Raw genomic sequence first — 26,082 nt, forward strand, 5'->3', positions numbered from 1 at the left:
TGACACATGAAGCGTCACATGACACACATTAAGCGTCACATGACACATATGAAGCATCACATGACACATGAAGCGTCACATGACACACATGAAGCGTCACATGACACACATGAAGCATCACATGACACATGAAGCGTCACATGACACACATGAAGCGTCACATGACACATGAAGCGTCACATGACACACATGAAGCGTCACATGACACACATGAAGCGTCACATGACACATGAAGCGTCACATGACACACATGAAGCGTCACATGACACATGAAGCGTCACATGACACATGAAGCGTCACATGACACACATGAAGCGTCACATGACACACATGAAGCGTCACATGACACACATGAAGCGTCACATGACACATGAAGCGTCACATGACACACATGAAGCGTCACATGACACACATGAAGCGTCACATGACACATGAAGCGTCACATGACACACATGAAGCGTCACATGACACACATGAAGCGTCACATGACACATTAAGCGTCACATGACACATATGAAGCATCACATGACACATGAAGCGTCACATGACACACATTAAGCATCACATGACACATATGAAGCATCACATGACACATGAAGCGTCACATGACACACATGAAGCGTCACATGACACATCATGAAGCATCACATGACACACATGAAGCGTCACATGACACATGAAGCGTCACATGACACACATGAAGCGTCACATGACACACATGAAGCGTCACATGACACATGAAGCGTCACATGACACACATGAAGCGTCACATGACACATGAAGCGTCACATGACACACATGAAGCGTCACATGACACACATGAAGCGTCACATGACACATGAGGCGTCACATGACACACATGAAGCGTCACATGACACATGAAGCGTCACATGACACATGAAGCGTCACATGACACACATGAAGCGTCACATGACACACATGAAGCGTCACATGACACACATGAAGCGTCACATGACACATGAAGCGTCACATGACACACATGAAGCGTCACATGACACACATGAAGCGTCACATGACACATTAAGCGTCACATGACACATATGAAGCATCACATGACACATGAAGCGTCACATGACACACATTAAGCGTCACATGACACATATGAAGCATCACATGACACATGAAGCGTCACATGACATACACGAAGCGTCACGTGACACATGAAGCGTCACATGACACATGAAGCGTCACATGACACACATGAAGTGTCACGTGACACACATGAAGCGTCACATGACACACATGAAGCGTCACATGACACATGAAGCGTCACATCACACATGAAGTGTCACATGACACACATGAAGTGTCACGTGACACACATGAAGCGTCACATGACACACATGAAGCGTCACATGACACATATGACGCGTCACATGACACAAGACGTGTCGCATGACACACATGAAGCGTCACATGATACACATGAAGCGTCACATGACACATTAAGCGTCACATGACACATATGAAGCATCACATGACACATGAAGCGTCACATGACACACATTAAGCGTCACATGACACATATGAAGCATCACATGACACATGAAGCGTCACATGACACACATGAAGCGTCACATGACACATCATGAAGCATCACATGACACACATGAAGCGTCACATGACACATGAAGCGTCACATGACACACATGAAGCGTCACATGACACACATGAAGCATCACATGACACATGAAGCGTCACATGACACACATGAAGCGTCACATGACACATGAAGCGTCACATGACACACATGAAGCGTCACATGACACACATGAAGCGTCACATGACACATGAAGCGTCACATGACACACATGAAGCGTCACATGACACATGAAGCGTCACATGACACATGAAGCGTCACATGACACACATGAAGCGTCACATGACACACATGAAGCGTCACATGACACACATGAAGCGTCACATGACACATGAAGCGTCACATGACACACATGAAGCGTCACATGACACACATGAAGCGTCACATGACACATTAAGCGTCACATGACACATATGAAGCATCACATGACACATGAAGCGTCACATGACACACATTAAGCGTCACATGACACATATGAAGCATCACATGACACATGAAGCGTCACATGACATACACGAAGCGTCAAGTGACACATGAAGCGTCACATGACACATGAAGCGTCACATGACACACATGAAGTGTCACGTGACACACATGAAGCGTCACATGACACACATGAAGCGTCACATGACACATATGACGCGTCACATGACCCAAGACGTGTCACATGACACACATGAAGCGTCACATGACACACATGAAGCGTCACATGACACATTACGCTTCACATGACACATATGAAGCATCACATGACACATGAAGCGTCACATGACACACATTAAGCGTCACATGACACATATGAAGCATCACATGACACATGAAGCGTCACATGACACACATGAAGCGTCACATGACACATCATGAAGCATCACATGACACACATGAAGCGTCACATGACACATGAAGCGTCACATGACACACATGAAGCGTCACATGACACACATGAAGCATCACATGACACATGAAGCGTCACATGACACACATGAAGCGTCACATGACACATGAAGCGTCACATGACACACATGAAGCGTCACATGACACATCATGAAGCGTCACATGACAAATGAAGCGTCACATGACACACACGAAGCGTCACATGACACACACGAAGCGTCACATGACACACATGAAGCGCCACATGACAAATGAAGCGTCACATGACACATGAAGCGTCACATGATACACATGAAGTGTCACGTGACACACACGAAGCGTCACATGACACACATGAAGCACCACATGACACATGAAGCGTCACATGACACACATGAAGCGTCACATGACACACATGAAGCGTCACATGACACATGAAGCGTCACATGACACACATGAAGCGTCACATGATACACATGAAGCGTCACATGACACATGAAGCGTCACATGACACATGAAGCGTCACATGACACACATGAAGCGTCACATGACACACATGAAGCGTCACATGACACATCATGAAGCGTCACATGACACACATGAAGCGTCACATGACACATGAAGCGTCACATGACACACATGAAGCGTCACATGACACATGAAGCGTCACATGACACATCATGAAGCGTCACATGACACATGAAGCGTCACATGACACATGAAGCGTCACATGACACACATGAAGCGTCACATGACACATGAAGCGTCACATGGCACACATGAAGCGTCACATGACACACATGAAGCGTCACATGACACACATGAAGCGTCACATGACACACATGAAGCGTCACATGACACACATGAAGCGTCACATGACACATGAAGCGTCACATGACACACATGAAGCGTCACATGACACATGAAGCGTCACATGACACACATGAAGCGTCACATGACACATGAAGCGTCACATGACACACATGAAGCGTCACATGACACACATGAAGCGTCACATGACACATTAAGCGTCACATGACACATATGAAGCATCACATGACACATGAAGCGTCACATGACACACATTAAGCGTCACATGACACATATGAAGCATCACATGACACATGAAGCGTCACATGACACACACGAAGCGTCACGTGACACATGAAGCGTCACATGACACATGAAGCGTCACATGACACACATGAAGTGTCACGTGACACACATGAAGCGTCACATGACACACATGAAGCGTCACATGACACATGAAGCGTCACATCACACATGAAGTGTCACATGACACACATGAAGTGTCACGTGACACACATGAAGCGTCACATGACACACATGAAGCGTCACATGACACATATGACGCGTCACATGACACAAGACGTGTCGCATGACACACATGAAGCGTCACATGATACACATGAAGCGTCACATGACACATTAAGCGTCACATGACACATATGAAGCATCACATGACACATGAAGCGTCACATGACACACATTAAGCGTCACATGACACATATGAAGCATCACATGACACATGAAGCGTCACATGACACACATGAAGCGTCACATGACACATCATGAAGCATCACATGACACACATGAAGCGTCACATGACACATGAAGCGTCACATGACACACATGAAGCGTCACATGACACACATGAAGCATCACATGACACATGAAGCGTCACATGACACACATGAAGCGTCACATGACACATGAAGCGTCACATGACACACATGAAGCGTCACATGACACACATGAAGCGTCACATGACACATGAAGCGTCACATGACACACATGAAGCGTCACATGACACATGAAGCGTCACATGACACATGAAGCGTCACATGACACACATGAAGCGTCACATGAAACACATGAAGCGTCACATGACACACATGAAGCGTCACATGACACATGAAGCGTCACATGACACACATGAAGCGTCACATGACACACATGAAGCGTCACATGACACATTAAGCGTCACATGACACATATGAAGCATCACATGACACATGAAGCGTCACATGACACACATTAAGCGTCATATGACACATATGAAGCATCACATGACACATGAAGCGTCACATGACATACACGAAGCGTCACGTGACACATGAAGCGTCACATGACACATGAAGCGTCACATGACACATGAAGCGTCACATCACACATGAAGTGTCACATGACACACATGAAGTGTCACGTGACACACATGAAGCGTCACATGACACACATGAAGCGTCACATGACACATATGACGCGTCACATGACACAAGACGTGTCGCATGACACACATGAAGCGTCACATGATACACATGAAGCGTCACATGACACATTAAGCGTCACATGACACATATGAAGCATCACATGACACATGAAGCGTCACATGACACACATTAAGCGTCACATGACACATATGAAGCATCACATGACACATGAAGCGTCACATGACACACATGAAGCGTCACATGACACACATGAAGCATCACATGACACATGAAGCGTCACATGACACACATGAAGCGTCACATGACACATGAAGCGTCACATGACACACATGAAGCGTCACATGACACACATGAAGCGTCACATGACACATGAAGCGTCACATGACACACATGAAGCGTCACATGACACATGAAGCGTCACATGACACATGAAGCGTCACATGACACACATGAAGCGTCACATGACACACATGAAGCGTCACATGACACACATGAAGCGTCACATGACACATGAAGCGTCACATGACACACATGAAGCGTCACATGACACACATGAAGCGTCACATGACACATGAAGCGTCACATGACACACATGAAGCGTCACATGACACACATGAAGCGTCACATGACACATTAAGCGTCACATGACACATATGAAGCATCACATGACACATGAAGCGTCACATGACACACATTAAGCATCACATGACACATATGAAGCATCACATGACACATGAAGCGTCACATGACACACATGAAGCGTCACATGACACATCATGAAGCATCACATGACACACATGAAGCGTCACATGACACATGAAGCGTCACATGACACACATGAAGCGTCACATGACACACATGAAGCGTCACATGACACATGAAGCGTCACATGACACACATGAAGCGTCACATGACACATGAAGCGTCACATGACACACATGAAGCGTCACATGACACACATGAAGCGTCACATGACACATGAGGCGTCACATGACACACATGAAGCGTCACATGACACATGAAGCGTCACATGACACATGAAGCGTCACATGACACACATGAAGCGTCACATGACACACATGAAGCGTCACATGACACACATGAAGCGTCACATGACACATGAAGCGTCACATGACACACATGAAGCGTCACATGACACACATGAAGCGTCACATGACACATTAAGCGTCACATGACACATATGAAGCATCACATGACACATGAAGCGTCACATGACACACATTAAGCGTCACATGACACATATGAAGCATCACATGACACATGAAGTGTCACATGACATACACGAAGCGTCACGTGACACATGAAGCGTCACATGACACATGAAGCGTCACATGACACACATGAAGTGTCACGTGACACACATGAAGCGTCACATGACACACATGAAGCGTCACATGACACATGAAGCGTCACATCACACATGAAGTGTCACATGACACACATGAAGTGTCACGTGACACACATGAAGCGTCACATGACACACATGAAGCGTCACATGACACATATGACGCGTCACATGACACAAGACGTGTCGCATGACACACATGAAGCGTCACATGATACACATGAAGCGTCACATGACACATTAAGCGTCACATGACACATATGAAGCATCACATGACACATGAAGCGTCACATGACACACATTAAGCGTCACATGACACATATGAAGCATCACATGACACATGAAGCGTCACATGACACACATGAAGCGTCACATGACACATCATGAAGCATCACATGACACACATGAAGCGTCACATGACACATGAAGCGTCACATGACACACATGAAGCGTCACATGACACACATGAAGCATCACATGACACATGAAGCGTCACATGACACACATGAAGCGTCACATGACACATGAAGCGTCACATGACACACATGAAGCGTCACATGACACACATGAAGCGTCACATGACACATGAAGCGTCACATGACACACATGAAGCGTCACATGACACATGAAGCGTCACATGACACATGAAGCGTCACATGACACACATGAAGCGTCACATGACACACATGAAGCGTCACATGACACACATGAAGCGTCACATGACACATGAAGCGTCACATGACACACATGAAGCGTCACATGACACACATGAAGCGTCACATGACACATTAAGCGTCACATGACACATATGAAGCATCACATGACACATGAAGCGTCACATGACACACATTAAGCGTCACATGACACATATGAAGCATCACATGACACATGAAGCGTCACATGACATACACGAAGCGTCAAGTGACACATGAAGCGTCACATGACACATGAAGCGTCACATGACACACATGAAGTGTCACGTGACACACATGAAGCGTCACATGACACACATGAAGCGTCACATGACACATATGACGCGTCACATGACCCAAGACGTGTCACATGACACACATGAAGCGTCACATGACACACATGAAGCGTCACATGACACATTAAGCTTCACATGACACATATGAAGCATCACATGACACATGAAGCGTCACATGACACACATTAAGCGTCACATGACACATATGAAGCATCACATGACACATGAAGCGTCACATGACACACATGAAGCGTCACATGACACATCATGAAGCATCACATGACACACATGAAGCGTCACATGACACATGAAGCGTCACATGACACACATGAAGCGTCACATGACACACATGAAGCATCACATGACACATGAAGCGTCACATGACACACATGAAGCGTCACATGACACATGAAGCGTCACATGACACACATGAAGCGTCACATGACACATCATGAAGCGTCACATGACAAATGAAGCGTCACATGACACACACGAAGCGTCACATGACACACACGAAGCGTCACATGACACACATGAAGCGCCACATGACAAATGAAGCGTCACATGACACATGAAGCGTCACATGATACACATGAAGTGTCACGTGACACACACGAAGCGTCACATGACACACATGAAGCACCACATGACACATGAAGCGTCACATGACACACATGAAGCGTCACATGACACACATGAAGCGTCACATGACACATGAAGCGTCACATGACACACATGAAGCGTCACATGATACACATGAAGCGTCACATGACACATGAAGCGTCACATGACACATGAAGCGTCACATGACACATGAAGCGTCACATGACACACATGAAGCGTCACATGACACATGAAGCGTCACATGACACATGAAGCGTCACATGACACACATGAAGCGTCACATGACACACATGAAGCGTCACATGACACACATGAAGCGTCACATGACACATGAAGCGTCACATGACACACATGAAGCGTCACATGACACACATGAAGCGTCACATGACACATGAAGCGTCACATGACACACATGAAGCGTCACATGACACACATGAAGCGTCACATGACACACATGAAGCGTCACATGACACATGAAGCGTCACATGACACACATGAAGCGTCACATGACACACATGAAGCGTCATATGACACACATGAAGCGTCACATGACACATGAAGGGTCACATGACACACATGAAGCGTCACATGACACACATGAAGCGTCACATGACACACATGAAGCGTCACATGACACATGAAGCGTCACATGACACACATGAAGCGTCACATGACACATGAAGCGTCACATGACACACATGAAGCGTCACATGACACACATGAAGCGTCACATGACACACATGAAGCGTCACATGACACACATGAAGCGTCACATGACACACATGAAGCGTCACATGACACACATGAAGCGTCACATGACACATGAAGCGTCACATGACACACATGAAGCGTCACATGACACACATGAAGCGTCACATGACACATGAAGCGTCACGTGACACACATGAAGCGTCACATGACACACATGAAGCGTCACATGACACATGAAGCGTCACATGACACACATGAAGCGTCACATGACACATGAAGCGTCACATGATACACATGAAGCGTCACATGACACACATGAAGCGTCACATGACACATGAAGCGTCACATGACACACATGAAGCGTCACATGACACATGAAGCGTCACATGACACACATGAAGCGTCACATGACACACATGAAGCGTCACATGACACATGAAGCGTCACATGACACACATGAAGCGTCACATGACACACATGAAGCGTCACATGACACATGAAGCGTCACATGACCCATGAAGCGTCACATGACACATGAAGCGTCACATGACACACATGAAGCGTCACATGACACACATGAAGCGTCACATGACACATGAAGCGTCACATGACACACATGAAGCGTCACATGACACATGAAGCGTCACATGACACATGAAGCGTCACATGACACATGAAGCGTCACATGACACACATGAAGCGTCACATGACACATGAAGCGTCACATGACACACATGAAGCGTCACATGACACATGAAGCGTCACATGACACATGAAGCGTCACATGACACATGAAGCGTCACATGACACACATGAAGCGTCACATGACACATGAAGCGTCACATGACACACATGAAGCGTCACATGACACACATGAAGCGTCACATGACACATGAAGCGTCACATGACACACATGAAGCGTCACATGACACACATGAAGCGTCACATGACACACATGAAGCGTCACATGACACATGAAGCGTAGCATGACCCATGAAGCGTCACATGACCCATGAAGCGTCACATGACACATGAAGCGTCACATGACACACATGAAGCGTCACATGACACACATGAAGCGTCACATGACACATGAAGCGTCACATGACACACATGAAGCGTCACATGACACATGAAGCGTCACATGACTCACATGAAGCGTCACATGACACATGAAGCGTCACATGACACACATGAAGCGTCACATGACACATGAAGCGTCACATGACACACATGAAGCGTCACATGACACATGAAGCGTCACATGACACACATGAAGCGTCACATGACACACATGAAGCGTCACATGACACACATGAAGCGTCACATGACACACATGAAGCGTCACATGACACATATGAAGCGTCACATGACACATGAAGCGTCACATGACACATGAAGCGTCACATGACACATGAAGCGTCATATGACACACATGAAGCGTCACATGACACATGAAGCGTCACATGACACACATGAAGCGTCACATGACACACATGAAGCGTCACATGATACACATGAAGCGTCACATGACACATGAAGCGTCACATGACACACATGAAGCGTCACATGACACACATGAAGCGTCACATGACACATGAAGCGTCACATGACACACATGAAGCGTCACATGACACATGAAGCGTCACATGACACATGAAGCGTCACATGACACACATGAAGCGTCACATGACACATGAAGCGTCACATGACACATGAAGCGTCACATGACACACATGAAGCGTCACATGACACATGAAGCGTCACATGACACACATGAAGCGTCACATGACACACATGAAGCGTCACATGACACATGAAGCGTCACATGACACACATGAAGCGTCACATGACACATGAAGCGTCACATGACACACATGAAGCGTCACATGACACACATGAAGCGTCACATGACACACATGAAGCGTCACATGACACATGAAGCGTCACATGACACACATGAAGCGTCACATGACACACATGAAGCGTCACATGACACACATGAAGCGTCACATGACACATGAAGCGTCACATGACACACATGAAGCGTCACATGACACACATGAAGCGTCACATGACACATGAAGCGTCACATGACACACATGAAGCGTCACATGACACATGAAGCGTCACATGACACACATGAAGCGTCACATGACACATGAAGCGTCACATGACACACATGAAGCGTCACATGACACATGAAGCGTCACATGACACACATGAAGCGTCACATGACACACATGAAGCGTCACATGACACACATGAAGCGTCACATGACACATGAAGCGTCACATGACACACATGAAGCGTCACATGACACACATGAAGCGTCACATGACACATGAAGCGTCACATGACACACATGAAGCGTCACATGACACATGAAGCGTCACATGACACATGAAGCGTCACATGACACACATGAAGCGTTACATGACACATGAAGCGTCACATGACACATGAAGCGTCACATGACACACATGAAGCGTCACATGACACATGAAGCGTCACATGACACACATGAAGCGTCACATGACACACATGAAGCGTCACATGACACATGAAGCGTCACATGACACACATGAAGCGTCACATGACACATGAAGCGTCACATGACACACATGAAGCGTCACATGACACACATGAAGCGTCACATGACACACATGAAGCGTCACATGACACATGAAGCGTCACATGACACACATGAAGCGTCACATGACACACATGAAGCGTCACATGACACACATGAAGCGTCACATGACACATGAAGCGTCACGTGACACACATGAAGCGTCACATGACACACATGAAGCGTCACATGACACATGAAGCGTCACATGACACACATGAAGCGTCACATGACACATGAAGCGTCACATGATACACATGAAGCGTCACATGACACACATGAAGCGTCACATGACACATGAAGCGTCACATGACACACATGAAGCGTCACATGACACATGAAGCGTCACATGACACACATGAAGCGTCACATGACACACATGAAGCGTCACATGACACATGAAGCGTCACATGACACACATGAAGCGTCACATGACACACATGAAGCGTCACATGACACATGAAGCGTCACATGACCCATGAAGCGTCACATGACACATGAAGCGTCACATGACACACATGAAGCGTCACATGACACACATGAAGCGTCACATGACACATGAAGCGTCACATGACACACATGAAGCGTCACATGACACATGAAGCGTCACATGACACATGAAGCGTCACATGACACATGAAGCGTCACATGACACACATGAAGCGTCACATGACACATGAAGCGTCACATGACACACATGAAGCGTCACATGACACATGAAGCGTCACATGACACATGAAGCGTCACATGACACATGAAGCGTCACATGACACACATGAAGCGTCACATGACACATGAAGCGTCACATGACACACATGAAGCGTCACATGACACACATGAAGCGTCACATGACACATGAAGCGTCACATGACACACATGAAGCGTCACATGACACACATGAAGCGTCACATGACACACATGAAGCGTCACATGACACATGAAGCGTAGCATGACCCATGAAGCGTCACATGACCCATGAAGCGTCACATGACACATGAAGCGTCACATGACACACATGAAGCGTCACATGACACACATGAAGCGTCACATGACACATGAAGCGTCACATGACACACATGAAGCGTCACATGACACATGAAGCGTCACATGACTCACATGAAGCGTCACATGACACATGAAGCGTCACATGACACACATGAAGCGTCACATGACACATGAAGCGTCACATGACACACATGAAGCGTCACATGACACATGAAGCGTCACATGACACACATGAAGCGTCACATGACACACATGAAGCGTCACATGACACACATGAAGCGTCACATGACACACATGAAGCGTCACATGACACATATGAAGCGTCACATGACACATGAAGCGTCACATGACACATGAAGCGTCACATGACACATGAAGCGTCATATGACACACATGAAGCGTCACATGACACATGAAGCGTCACATGACACACATGAAGCGTCACATGACACACATGAAGCGTCACATGATACACATGAAGCGTCACATGACACATGAAGCGTCACATGACACACATGAAGCGTCACATGACACACATGAAGCGTCACATGACACATGAAGCGTCACATGACACACATGAAGCGTCACATGACACATGAAGCGTCACATGACACATGAAGCGTCACATGACACACATGAAGCGTCACATGACACATGAAGCGTCACATGACACATGAAGCGTCACATGACACACATGAAGCGTCACATGACACATGAAGCGTCACATGACACACATGAAGCGTCACATGACACACATGAAGCGTCACATGACACATGAAGCGTCACATGACACACATGAAGCGTCACATGACACATGAAGCGTCACATGACACACATGAAGCGTCACATGACACACATGAAGCGTCACATGACACACATGAAGCGTCACATGACACATGAAGCGTCACATGACACACATGAAGCGTCACATGACACACATGAAGCGTCACATGACACACATGAAGCGTCACATGACACATGAAGCGTCACATGACACACATGAAGCGTCACATGACACACATGAAGCGTCACATGACACATGAAGCGTCACATGACACACATGAAGCGTCACATGACACATGAAGCGTCACATGACACACATGAAGCGTCACATGACACATGAAGCGTCACATGACACACATGAAGCGTCACATGACACATGAAGCGTCACATGACACACATGAAGCGTCACATGACACACATGAAGCGTCACATGACACACATGAAGCGTCACATGACACATGAAGCGTCACATGACACACATGAAGCGTCACATGACACACATGAAGCGTCACATGACACATGAAGCGTCACATGACACACATGAAGCGTCACATGACACATGAAGCGTCACATGACACATGAAGCGTCACATGACACACATGAAGCGTTACATGACACATGAAGCGTCACATGACACATGAAGCGTCACATGACACACATGAAGCGTCACATGACACATGAAGCGTCACATGACACACATGAAGCGTCACATGACACACATGAAGCGTCACATGACACATGAAGCGTCACATGACACACATGAAGCGTCACATGACACATGAAGCGTCACATGACACACATGAAGCGTCACATGACACACATGAAGCGTCACATGACACACATGAAGCGTCACATGACACATGAAGCGTCACATGACACACATGAAGCGTCACATGACACACATGAAGCGTCACATGACACACATGAAGCGTCACATGACACATGAAGCGTCACATGACACACATGAAGCGTCACATGACACATGAAGCGTCACATGACACACATGAAGCGTCACATGACACATGAAGCGTCACATGATACACATGAAGCGTCACATGACACACATGAAGCGTCACATGACACACATGAAGCGTCACATGACACATGAAGCGTCACATGACACACATGAAGCGTCACATGACACATGAAGCGTCACATGATACACATGAAGCGTCACATGACACACATGAAGCGTCACATGACACATGAAGCGTCACATGACACACATGAAGCGTCACATGACACATGAAGCGTCACATGACACACATGAAGCGTCACATGACACACATGAAGCGTCACATGACACATGAAGCGTCACATGACACACATGAAGCGTCACATGACACACATGAAGCGTCACATGACACATGAAGCGTCACATGACCCATGAAGCGTCACATGACACATGAAGCGTCACATGACACACATGAAGCGTCACATGACACACATGAAGCGTCACATGACACATGAAGCGTCACATGACACACATGAAGCGTCACATGACACATGAAGCGTCACATGACACATGAAGCGTCACATGACACATGAAGCGTCACATGACACACATGAAGCGTCACATGACACATGAAGCGTCACATGACACACATGAAGCGTCACATGACACATGAAGCGTCACATGACACATGAAGCGTCACATGACACATGAAGCGTCACATGACACACATGAAGCGTCACATGACACATGAAGCGTCACATGACACACATGAAGCGTCACATGACACACATGAAGCGTCACATGACACATGAAGCGTCACATGACACACATGAAGCGTCACATGACACACATGAAGCGTCACATGACACACATGAAGCGTCACATGACACATGAAGCGTAGCATGACCCATGAAGCGTCACATGACCCATGAAGCGTCACATGACACATGAAGCGTCACATGACACACATGAAGCGTCACATGACACACATGAAGCGTCACATGACACATGAAGCGTCACATGACACACATGAAGCGTCACATGACACATGAAGCGTCACATGACTCACATGAAGCGTCACATGACACATGAAGCGTCACATGACACACATGAAGCGTCACATGACACATGAAGCGTCACATGACACACATGAAGCGTCACATGACACATGAAGCGTCACATGACACACATGAAGCGTCACATGACACACATGAAGCGTCACATGACACACATGAAGCGTCACATGACACACATGAAGCGTCACATGACACATATGAAGCGTCACATGACACATGAAGCGTCACATGACACATGAAGCGTCACATGACACATGAAGCGTCATATGACACACATGAAGCGTCACATGACACATGAAGCGTCACATGACACACATGAAGCGTCACATGACACACATGAAGCGTCACATGATACACATGAAGCGTCACATGACACATGAAGCGTCACATGACACACATGAAGCGTCACATGACACACATGAAGCGTCACATGACACATGAAGCGTCACATGACACACATGAAGCGTCACATGACACATGAAGCGTCACATGACACATGAAGCGTCACATGACACACATGAAGCGTCACATGACACATGAAGCGTCACATGACACATGAAGCGTCACATGACACACATGAAGCGTCACATGACACATGAAGCGTCACATGACACACATGAAGCGTCACATGACACACATGAAGCGTCACATGACACATGAAGCGTCACATGACACACATGAAGCGTCACATGACACATGAAGCGTCACATGACACACATGAAGCGTCACATGACACACATGAAGCGTCACATGACACACATGAAGCGTCACATGACACATGAAGCGTCACATGACACACATGAAGCGTCACATGACACACATGAAGCGTCACATGACACACATGAAGCGTCACATGACACATGAAGCGTCACATGACACACATGAAGCGTCACATGACACACATGAAGCGTCACATGACACATGAAGCGTCACATGACACACATGAAGCGTCACATGACACATGAAGCGTCACATGACACACATGAAGCGTCACATGACACATGAAGCGTCACATGACACACATGAAGCGTCACATGACACATGAAGCGTCACATGACACACATGAAGCGTCACATGACACACATGAAGCGTCACATGACACACATGAAGCGTCACATGACACATGAAGCGTCACATGACACACATGAAGCGTCACATGACACACATGAAGCGTCACATGACACATGAAGCGTCACATGACACACATGAAGCGTCACATGACACATGAAGCGTCACATGACACATGAAGCGTCACATGACACACATGAAGCGTTACATGACACATGAAGCGTCACATGACACATGAAGCGTCACATGACACACATGAAGCGTCACATGACACATGAAGCGTCACATGACACACATGAAGCGTCACATGACACACATGAAGCGTCACATGACACATGAAGCGTCACATGACACACATGAAGCGTCACATGACACATGAAGCGTCACATGACACACATGAAGCGTCACATGACACACATGAAGCGTCACATGACACACATGAAGCGTCACATGACACATGAAGCGTCACATGACACACATGAAGCGTCACATGACACACATGAAGCGTCACATGACACACATGAAGCGTCACATGACACATGAAGCGTCACGTGACACACATGAAGCGTCACATGACACACATGAAGCGTCACATGACACATGAAGCGTCACATGACACACATGAAGCGTCACATGACACATGAAGCGTCACATGATACACATGAAGCGTCACATGACACACATGAAGCGTCACATGACACATGAAGCGTCACATGACACACATGAAGCGTCACATGACACATGAAGCGTCACATGACACACATGAAGCGTCACATGACACACATGAAGCGTCACATGACACATGAAGCGTCACATGACACACATGAAGCGTCACATGACACACATGAAGCGTCACATGACACATGAAGCGTCACATGACCCATGAAGCGTCACATGACACATGAAGCGTCACATGACACACATGAAGCGTCACATGACACACATGAAGCGTCACATGACACATGAAGCGTCACATGACACACATGAAGCGTCACATGACACATGAAGCGTCACATGACACATGAAGCGTCACATGACACATGAAGCGTCACATGACACACATGAAGCGTCACATGACACATGAAGCGTCACATGACACACATGAAGCGTCACATGACACATGAAGCGTCACATGACACATGAAGCGTCACATGACACATGAAGCGTCACATGACACACATGAAGCGTCACATGACACATGAAGCGTCACATGACACACATGAAGCGTCACATGACACACATGAAGCGTCACATGACACATGAAGCGTCACATGACTCACATGAAGCGTCACATGACACATGAAGCGTCACATGACACACATGAAGCGTCACATGACACATGAAGCGTCACATGACACACATGAAGCGTCACATGACACACATGAAGCGTCACATGACACACATGAAGCGTCACATGACACATGAAGCGTCACATGACACATGAAGCGTCACATGACACACATGAAGCGTCACATGACACATGAAGCGTCACATGACACACATGAAGCGTCACATGACACATGAAGCGTCACATGACACATGAAGCGTCACATGACACACATGAAGCGTCACATGACACATGAAGCGTCACATGACACACATGAAGCGTCACATGACACACATGAAGCGTCACATGACACACATGAAGCGTCACATGACACATGAAGCGTCACATGACACACATGAAGCGTCACATGACACACATGAAGCGTCACATGACACATGAAGCGTCACATGACACACATGAAGCGTCACATGACACACATGAAGCGTCACATGACACACATGAAGCGTCACATGACACACATGAAGCGTCGCATGACACACATGAAGCGTCGCATGACACACATGAAGCGTCACATGACACACATGAAGCGTCACATGACACACATGAAGCGTCACATGACACACATGAAGCGTCACATGACACACATGAAGCGTCACATGACACATGAAGCGTCACATGACACACATGAAGCGTCACATGACACATGAAGCGTCACATGACACACATGAAGCGTCACATGACACATGAAGCGTCACATGACACACATGAAGCGTCACATGACACACATGAAGCCTCACATGACACATGAAGCGTCACATGACACACATGAAGCGTCACATGACACATGAAGCGTCACATGACACACATGAAGCGTCACATGACACATGAAGCGTCACATGACACACATGAAGCGTCACATGACACATGAAGCGTCACATGACACACATGAAGCGTCACATGACACACATGAAGCGTCACATGACACATGAAGCGTCACATGACACATGAAGCGTCACATGACACATGAAGCTCTCTCTCATGCAGCGCTGTGACCGCATCAGTCTGTGTCTGTGACAGAGAAGATCCTCTGAATCTGTGAATGGATTTATGAAACAAGAATCAGAGCTGTGAGAAAACTCCTCCTCCAGACGACATGAGCCATGTTTGGTTTAATGAAGCTGAGACAAGACGCAGATCCAACGCCTTCATTTGTCTTTACGCTCCGCACGCTGGAGTTTGGATCCACTCAAATGATCCAACCGGACGCAGAGTCTGGCCCTGACCCTGACCCAGACCAGCGCACTCAAGTGAGCCCACTTTTTACGGCGTTTTATCCTCCGAATAAGAGTTAGAGCTTCATCTGTCACATACTTTGACCTTTCAGACCTCCATGTGATCATATGTGTGACCAGGGCCATGGTCAAACCTCACATCTCATTCAAACAAGAGCCTGAAGCACAACCAAAACTCAAGTGTAGGAAACTCAAACTATTTCTTCTGACGTGTTAAAAGTTCATTTGAGAGGGATGAATGATTACAATCCCTTTAATGTGTATTTGTACTAAAGCCTGTGACGCTGAGACTGCTGCTGCGTGCAGCGTCTGCCCCGCCCTCTGTCCCACGTGTCTTGTGTCTCTGTGCCACGTGTGTAGAGGGCATGATATGGGTTCATGTAGGCAGCTGCTGGGGGACAGTGAGTGTTTAATAAATCAGTAGTTTGATGAGTCTCTAGCAGTCACTTAGTACACACAGCAAAATGTCTCCACAATCCTTTATAGTTGAGGCCCCTGGACTCATCAATATTGTCTGAAATATGTTGAATGGTGGCGGAGAGAGGGCCGCCGCACTGTTGTGAGTCTGTTTGCCACTGAGGCCACGGTGCGTCATCTTTGATCGTTTAGTTCCCGTAGCGTTATCAGTCTTGTGTCTGTTGTGTACTCATCTATTGTTTCTGGGATTATGTGGCTGAAACTGATTTTTAAGGCAAATTTTGGCAGTGTTAGTTTCTACCCCGACGTCATAATCAGAAGTTTCTTATACGTTTTTTCATCAAGCCAATTGTATTTGCTCATGCTTTGAGTTGACAATGTTCTATTAAAGCTGTCTTTCTGTTTCAGCTCTGAAGAGGTCTTTTGACATTGATGATGAGGAGGACATCCTTTCCTTCTCCCTTCCCTCTCCGGTGTGCTCCCCACTGCCTCCAGCTTCTCCTCGCTACTTCCTCAACCACACTAAACCCATTGTCCATTCCACTTTGCAGCCCTTCACCTCGCCCCTGAGCCCACCTCCACATCACAGTCGTGAGCCTCGGCCCCCCCGCAAGGGAATCCCCAACAAGCCCCTTCAGAGCAATGGCTCCTGTGTGACACGCACTGCCTCCTTCCAGTACCAACTCTGTCCCAGCAGCTACTCAGCCATGTTTGCAGCGGGCAGTGACAATGACAGCCTGCACAGTTCCACGTCCAGCCTGGAATACTCGGGAGGGGTTTCCAAGCTCCTGTCCTACACTAGTCCTTGCACGGCCGAGGAGTACTCGCTCAACGCACAGCATCAGCAGCCGCTCAATGGCAACTTCAAACACAGGAAGTTCTCTCCAGAGTCCAAAGCCATCCTCGACCTGCAGAGTCCCAACAGAGACGAAGGGAGGGCTCTGGGGAAGAGTGCAGCAGGAGGACAATTCTCTCCCGGATTTAAGATGGTTAATGCTAATGTGAACACTAACTGGAATGGTCGCTTCCAAAATAACAGCAGCTTTGGGGAAGAGCATCTCTCGTTCAATAACCAGAGCCAAAAGACAGTGACCCCGGCCAGTCACAGAAAGACCCAGCAGCTCAACAAGTTCCCCCTGGACCTGGACAGTATCGTGACTGCTCCGTCTCTCCCTCCAGACGCCTCGCCCAGAGCCAGTGTTCCTCCCCGCTCTCCTGGCTCTGTTTTGGTAAGCTCTTCAGTCTCCCTGAACAGCCTGGATAGCTCGGACACGCCGCTGCACTCCCTGCACGAGGCGTGCAGTCCTGTAACTCCTCCTTCAGGCCCCCAGCGCGTCCCCCGGGTCAGCCCCTGCCGGGTGCCCCTGTCGCCTGCTCAGGCGCCTCGCCTGCTGCTCCTGTCGGGGCCGCAGGTGGGAACGCTGGACAGTGTCTCCGTCTCAAGGGGCCTCGTGTCCCCAGAGGCAGAGTCGGACGAGCTCAAAGACAGTGTGGGCTCCATCCTCCAGAGGATCGCCTCCTTCTCTCAGTCTACACTTAACAGCAGCACCAATGGGACCTCTGGTTCATCCGGCCATCTGATCTTACCACCAGCACCTTCAGGACATCAGAGAGGTAGTAATCTAAATAACTGCAGCCTTTGAGAGTTGATCTTTTTTGCCAACTCAAATTGCAAATTCGATTTGATTGCAATGTATGCACCACACTGAATGGCCTGAAGTTGGGCGATATGGCCAAAAATGTACATCTCCATAACATTTTCTCATATCTCTATATACGATATTTAACTCTTTTTAAAGTTAAATACATGCTGCTGATTAAACTGTAGACATTTAAATCTACATAGAAGAGGCTTGTTTTAGTGATATATCGTCTGTTCCTGATTAAAACTAAATCAAACATAAAAAATAAATGGTATGCGACACATAGTTCCCTTCACTTATTATAAACAACAGGGGCCAACTGGCGTTTCAGTTTCATTTGTGTAGTGTTATTTTAGAGCATCTGGAACGTGAAATAAATACATAAATAAATATATATATATGTGCGTGAAGCATGGTTCTGCTGCTCAGTCTGTGGCCGTGCTCATTGGCCCGTTCATGCTGCGCTCTTTAACATGAGCAGAGGCAAGGACCACGCCACAACACTGGAATATAGTAATATTGTAATAGTGTAGTGTAGTGTAATAGGTAATAGTGATGAAGGATCAATGATGGATTGATGAGAGTTGGCTGGGTAGAGACTCCCCCCAGAACCCCCCCTCCTCAGATGGTGATGTGTTAATGTGAAGATGATTGAGACATGGGGTGGGAGGGGTCGAGAGAGCAGAGACAACTAGATATGCTGTGGATAGGCCAGTATAAATAGGGCTTCTGGGTAATTCGAGGTGTGGTTAAAGAGTGGAGGCGTGGTTGCTGGAGGAGTAAGAGGTTGAGGCGTGGTCCTGCTCCCGAACCTTAGTTAACAAATAATATCGTCATCTACATTTCACTAGCAAGGACCACGCCACAACAATGGAATATGAAAGAATGTTTATTGATATTTATTGATAGTGATGATGGAGCGATGATGGAGCGATGATGGAGCGATGATGGCTCGATGATGGAGCGATGATGGAGCGATGATGGAGCAATGATGGAGCGATGATGGAGCGATGATGGAGCAATGATGGAGCGATGATGGAGCGATGATGGAGCGATGATGGAGCAATGATGGAGCGATGATGGAGCGATGATGGAGCGATGATGGCTCGATGATGGAGCGATGATGGAGCGATGATGGAGCAATGATGGAGCGGTGATAGTTGGCTGGTTAGAGACTCAGGACGGGGACTCTGTCTCGGGTAATCAGCCCAGCTTATTCAGAACCCCCAAAGATGATTTAAAAATGAGGGACGATAATCTGTATCTCGACATAGGCCTGGCAGAAAATAATGTTGACTGAGTAGTACGAGAGAAGAGGAGCTGGATAGTCAAGGACTCTCTGAAGAGTAGCTGGATGGAATCTAAAGGAGTCTGTCCATTACTGGAGACGAGGATGGATACTGGTGCGTTTGAATAGAGTGTTAGGCAATGAATTTGGAAGATACGGAGAGCAGGCGAGTGCGATAGACTTGGCGGTGCTGTAACACGGTCACAAGTCAAACGGTTGGCGTAAAAGACAATAACCCTGTTTAGTCTCACTATGTAACGCTCTTTACAACTTTCTTCACTGCATTGGACAGAATAAACTACATTGGTCTGTTTTTGTGTCGGCAACTTGTCCTGAAAACAGCTTTTGTCTTAAAGTGTTTCCTGGTTTAACATAAACAGGGTGTTTTTTTGCAGTTTTTCCAACAGTCCAGAGACATAAGGGACGACAGCTGAATCTTTCTCTACTTAGCTTATGTGACGACGCTGAGGAAACATTGCTTATCAAGTAAAGGAATTATACTATGGAATAGTTGTTGCAATGAGTTCAATTTCTAAGAAAAATGCTGACAAAAAATAATCAGAAAAATTATATTTTTTAAATGTATTGTAAAAATTGGAATGCCTGTAGATAATACTGTTTTGTTGATTATCCACAATTATCCACTAATGTACTACAAAATGACAATTGTCCACCAACGTGCTTGAGTTGGAGAGAAGGGTAGACACAATAAGCCTTGACTGGCTTGAGCTGATCTTGCTCCATGGTTTCAAAATGATGTTATATTCCACCGTTAATGGCCTTTTTAACTCCTCTTTCAAACCATCTCTTCTCCTGCTTAGATTCTTCTGTCTTCAAAAGAGCGGTTTGTGGCTAAAGATGAAGATGCACGTAGATGCATTACCAAACCAAGAGTATATAAGCGCTTTTCACATCTCTCGGAGCCAAAGCGGTGTTTAAATCACGGTAAAGACAGTACACTTGCTGCTTTGCTGAATAAAACCCACACAGACATCACAGCGGTCTCATTTTGAACCCAGGGGCTGCTTTCATGACATATCTGTACTGGGCAAATGTCGTTTTGTACTAGCTGCTGTTGGTGTCTGCCCCTTTTGCAGTTGATGTGCAAAAGAATAGACATTTCTAACCTCAATATTCACAGTGAACCTGGATGTAGTTCTGTCCTCAGGTTTTTGAAGGAGTCTAGAAGATCTGAACTTTTGTTCAAAGTTGGCTGAATTAGATTTGAACTTGTTGGATTTAAACCAGTAAGTCGTAGTTATTTTATTACTTGGTTTACGGATTTTTAAATGAAATATATTGAACAGGCGGAAGAAATATAAATTTCAATATAATTTCAATTTCCAAAGATTTTTTCTTCCGGGTTTCCCTAAAACGCACCAGGAGGAGGAGAGCGAGGAGACGCGGCGCGCAGGAGCGTGTAACGGTACATTTAGCGTGTTTTACACTCAGAACTCACACTTCTAGGTGTACAGCCTTAGTCACGGCAAAACGCGCTGAAAATGTGGTAAACAGGTTTAAAATGTGTATTTGCGATATATAAAGGCGCTTAGCAGACAGTGAAACGGGACCGCACAGGGGCTTCACACGCACTTATCTTTTGACTAAATACCGCTTTTTATATTTCATTTAATGCTATTTTGCATTGATAATAATTAATTGTATTTATATTGTATAAATCAATAATCTAAGTGCGGCGGATCCTTAAACCGAGTCATAAAATAACCGCGGCCTAAGTGCAAATAGACACTAGCTATCATTTGAGAAAATATTGAAATTTGAACTGCTAATGTCATTGAAGAACAGGACTGTAACCATCTAAACTACAGCAGCTTGGAGACAGCATAAAACCCTAGGGAGTCACAGGGATGTAAACGTTGAGGACATTAATATGTGAACTAAATAATGACAGTCTTGTGATTAGTCTACAGAGGCTGGTGTCCTGGTGAACCTGTGGGTCAGTGAGGTGTTTGTAGAGCAATGAAAGGGTCAGCCCTGTTTACTGCTGGAGATTGAAGTGCACAGTTCAAATGTCACATGGAGCAGCTCACTTCCTGGTGCAAGTGAGGTCAGGGCCGGAAAGGTGGAGCCAACAATGCAGTTCACTCTGTGTCTGCTGCAGCACATTCCTGCAATTTGTCCCACTTAACACACCAATTAAGTCCTCTTGGTTTTTATTATGGCTTCTTATTACATGCATGGTGACATTTTCTGCTTGCGTGGAGTTTGCATGTTCTACCTTTGTCTGGGTAGTTGCTAGTTCATTGGAGATTTGTCCTCCCCAGGCAGTGGACATAGTAGTGGACTGGAAATTACTGGAGGTCTTTGGATTCCTGAGCTCACACCTGTGGGTGTTTTCCAGCTCTCCTCATTCCTCCTGCTGAAGCCTGTCCCAGAGACAGCCCCCTCTCTCCTCTCACTCCACATGTCCCTCTGTCTCCTTGTGTCCCTGTCAGTGCTGTCCCCTGGGTTTTTTAAAGGGATGGTAAATATGCCTCATACGGGGTCGCATTTCCCTCCAAGGATGGTTTAATGTACCTTCATTGTTTATACATGGTGTGCGTCCCCGTGCTGTCTCTGTGTGTCCCTGTGCTGTCCCTCTGTCTCTGTGTGTCCCTGTGCTGTCCCTCTGTCTCTGTGTGTCACGGTGCTGTTCCTCTGTCTCCGTGTGTCCCCGTGCTGTCCCTTTGTCTCCGTGTGTCCCTGTGCTGTCCCTCTGTCTCCGTGTGTCCCTGTGCTGTCCCTCTGTCTCCGTGTGTCCCCGTGCTGTCCCTTTGTCTCCGCGTGTCCCTGTGCTGTCCCTCTGTCTCTGTGTGTCCCTGTGCTGTCCCTCTGTCTCTGTGTGTCCCCGTGCTGTCCCTCTGTCTCCGTGTGTCCCCGTGCTGTCCCTTTGTCTCCGCGTGTCCCTGTGCTGTCCCTCTGTCTCCGTGTGTCCCTGTGCTGTCCCTCTGTCTCCGTGTGTCCCCGTGCTGTCCCTTTGTCTCCGCGTGTCCCTGTGCTGTCCCTCTGTCTCCGTGTGTCCCTGTGCTGTCCCTCTGTCTCTGTGTGTCCCCGTGCTGTCCCTCTGTCTCCGTGTGTCCCTGGGCGTCCCCGTGCTGTCCCTCTGTCTCCGTGTGTCCCTGGGCGTCCCCGTGCTGTCCCTCTGTCTCCGTGTGTGGTTCTTGATGACAGTTTCAGGAGCTTTACAGGACTCACATTGTGGCTCTAATAACATCCTCATGAGGCGTAAATGGAGGCTCCGCCCCAAATGAGTGTTTTGCTGTGAGCAGCCCAAACATGAGGAGCTGAGCCGGGGCCGTCCCGGTGGGAGCTGCGCCGGGGCCGTCCCGGTGGAGTCAAAGGCGCTCAAATGTTCTGAAAGACACATTTTCATATTCGTTAAAGGTCACACAGATGTTTTGTGTAAAGATGCATTATAGACACGTTTGGACCGGCCCTGATCAGACTGGCTCACTTTAGGACGCTTTGGAACGGCTCCTTTCAGGACACATGTCCTGCCTGTGGTTCTGCTCCGAACTCCTGGTGGGGCAAATATGGCAGTGTGCTCCAGGGTCTCCACAGGAGGGGACCAGGCCACCATGTCCCCTGGTGCTTCTCAGTAATGTTTGTTCAATGAGGAATAAAGTTGATGAGCTTAGAATCAACGGCAAGCAGCGAGAGTCACGCCTGCTTGTGTTACCATGGATACTAAACAAGACTCATACGGGGTCCTATTTCCCTCCAAGGATAGATACATGCACCATAACACACTATTACATGGTGTATAAGTCTAAACACACTATTACATGGTGTATAAGTCTAAACATACTATTACATGGTGTATAAGTCTAAACATACTATTACATGGTGTATAAGTCTAAACACACTATTACATGGTGTATAAGTCTAAACATACTATTACATGTGTATAAGTCTAAACATACTATTACATGTGTATAAGTCTAAACATACTATTACATGTGTATAAGTCTAAACATACTATTACATGTGTATAAGTCTAAACATACTGTTACATGTTGTATAAACCTAAACATACTATTACATGGTGTATAAGTCTAAACATACTATTACATGTTGTATAAGTCTAAACACACTATTACATGGTGTATAAGTCTAAACACACTATTACATGGTGTATAAGTCTAAACACACTATTACATGGTGTATAAGTCTAAACACACTATTACATGTGTATAAGTC

At 46.8% G+C, this 26,082-nt stretch overlaps 1 protein-coding gene across 1 annotated transcript in view; it reads left to right on the forward strand.

Annotated features, from left to right (window-relative positions):
* LOC140357788 (uncharacterized) overlaps positions 1–20,594 on the forward strand; it is a 74,804-nt gene extending 54,210 nt beyond the window's left edge. Inside the window, exon 2 of the mRNA XM_072442304.1 lies at positions 19,360–20,594. Coding sequence (XP_072298405.1) covers positions 19,360–20,594 — 1,235 coding nt within the window. The remainder of the gene's footprint in view (positions 1–19,359) is intronic.
* The last annotated feature ends 5,488 nt before the right edge of the window (positions 20,595–26,082 follow it).

This window comes from Eucyclogobius newberryi, unplaced genomic scaffold, assembly GCF_026437365.1.
Source record: "Eucyclogobius newberryi isolate DKJ021-1_F unplaced genomic scaffold, fEucNew1.0.hap1 SCAF_13, whole genome shotgun sequence".
Classification (NCBI taxonomy): domain Eukaryota; kingdom Metazoa; phylum Chordata; class Actinopteri; order Gobiiformes; family Gobiidae; genus Eucyclogobius; species Eucyclogobius newberryi.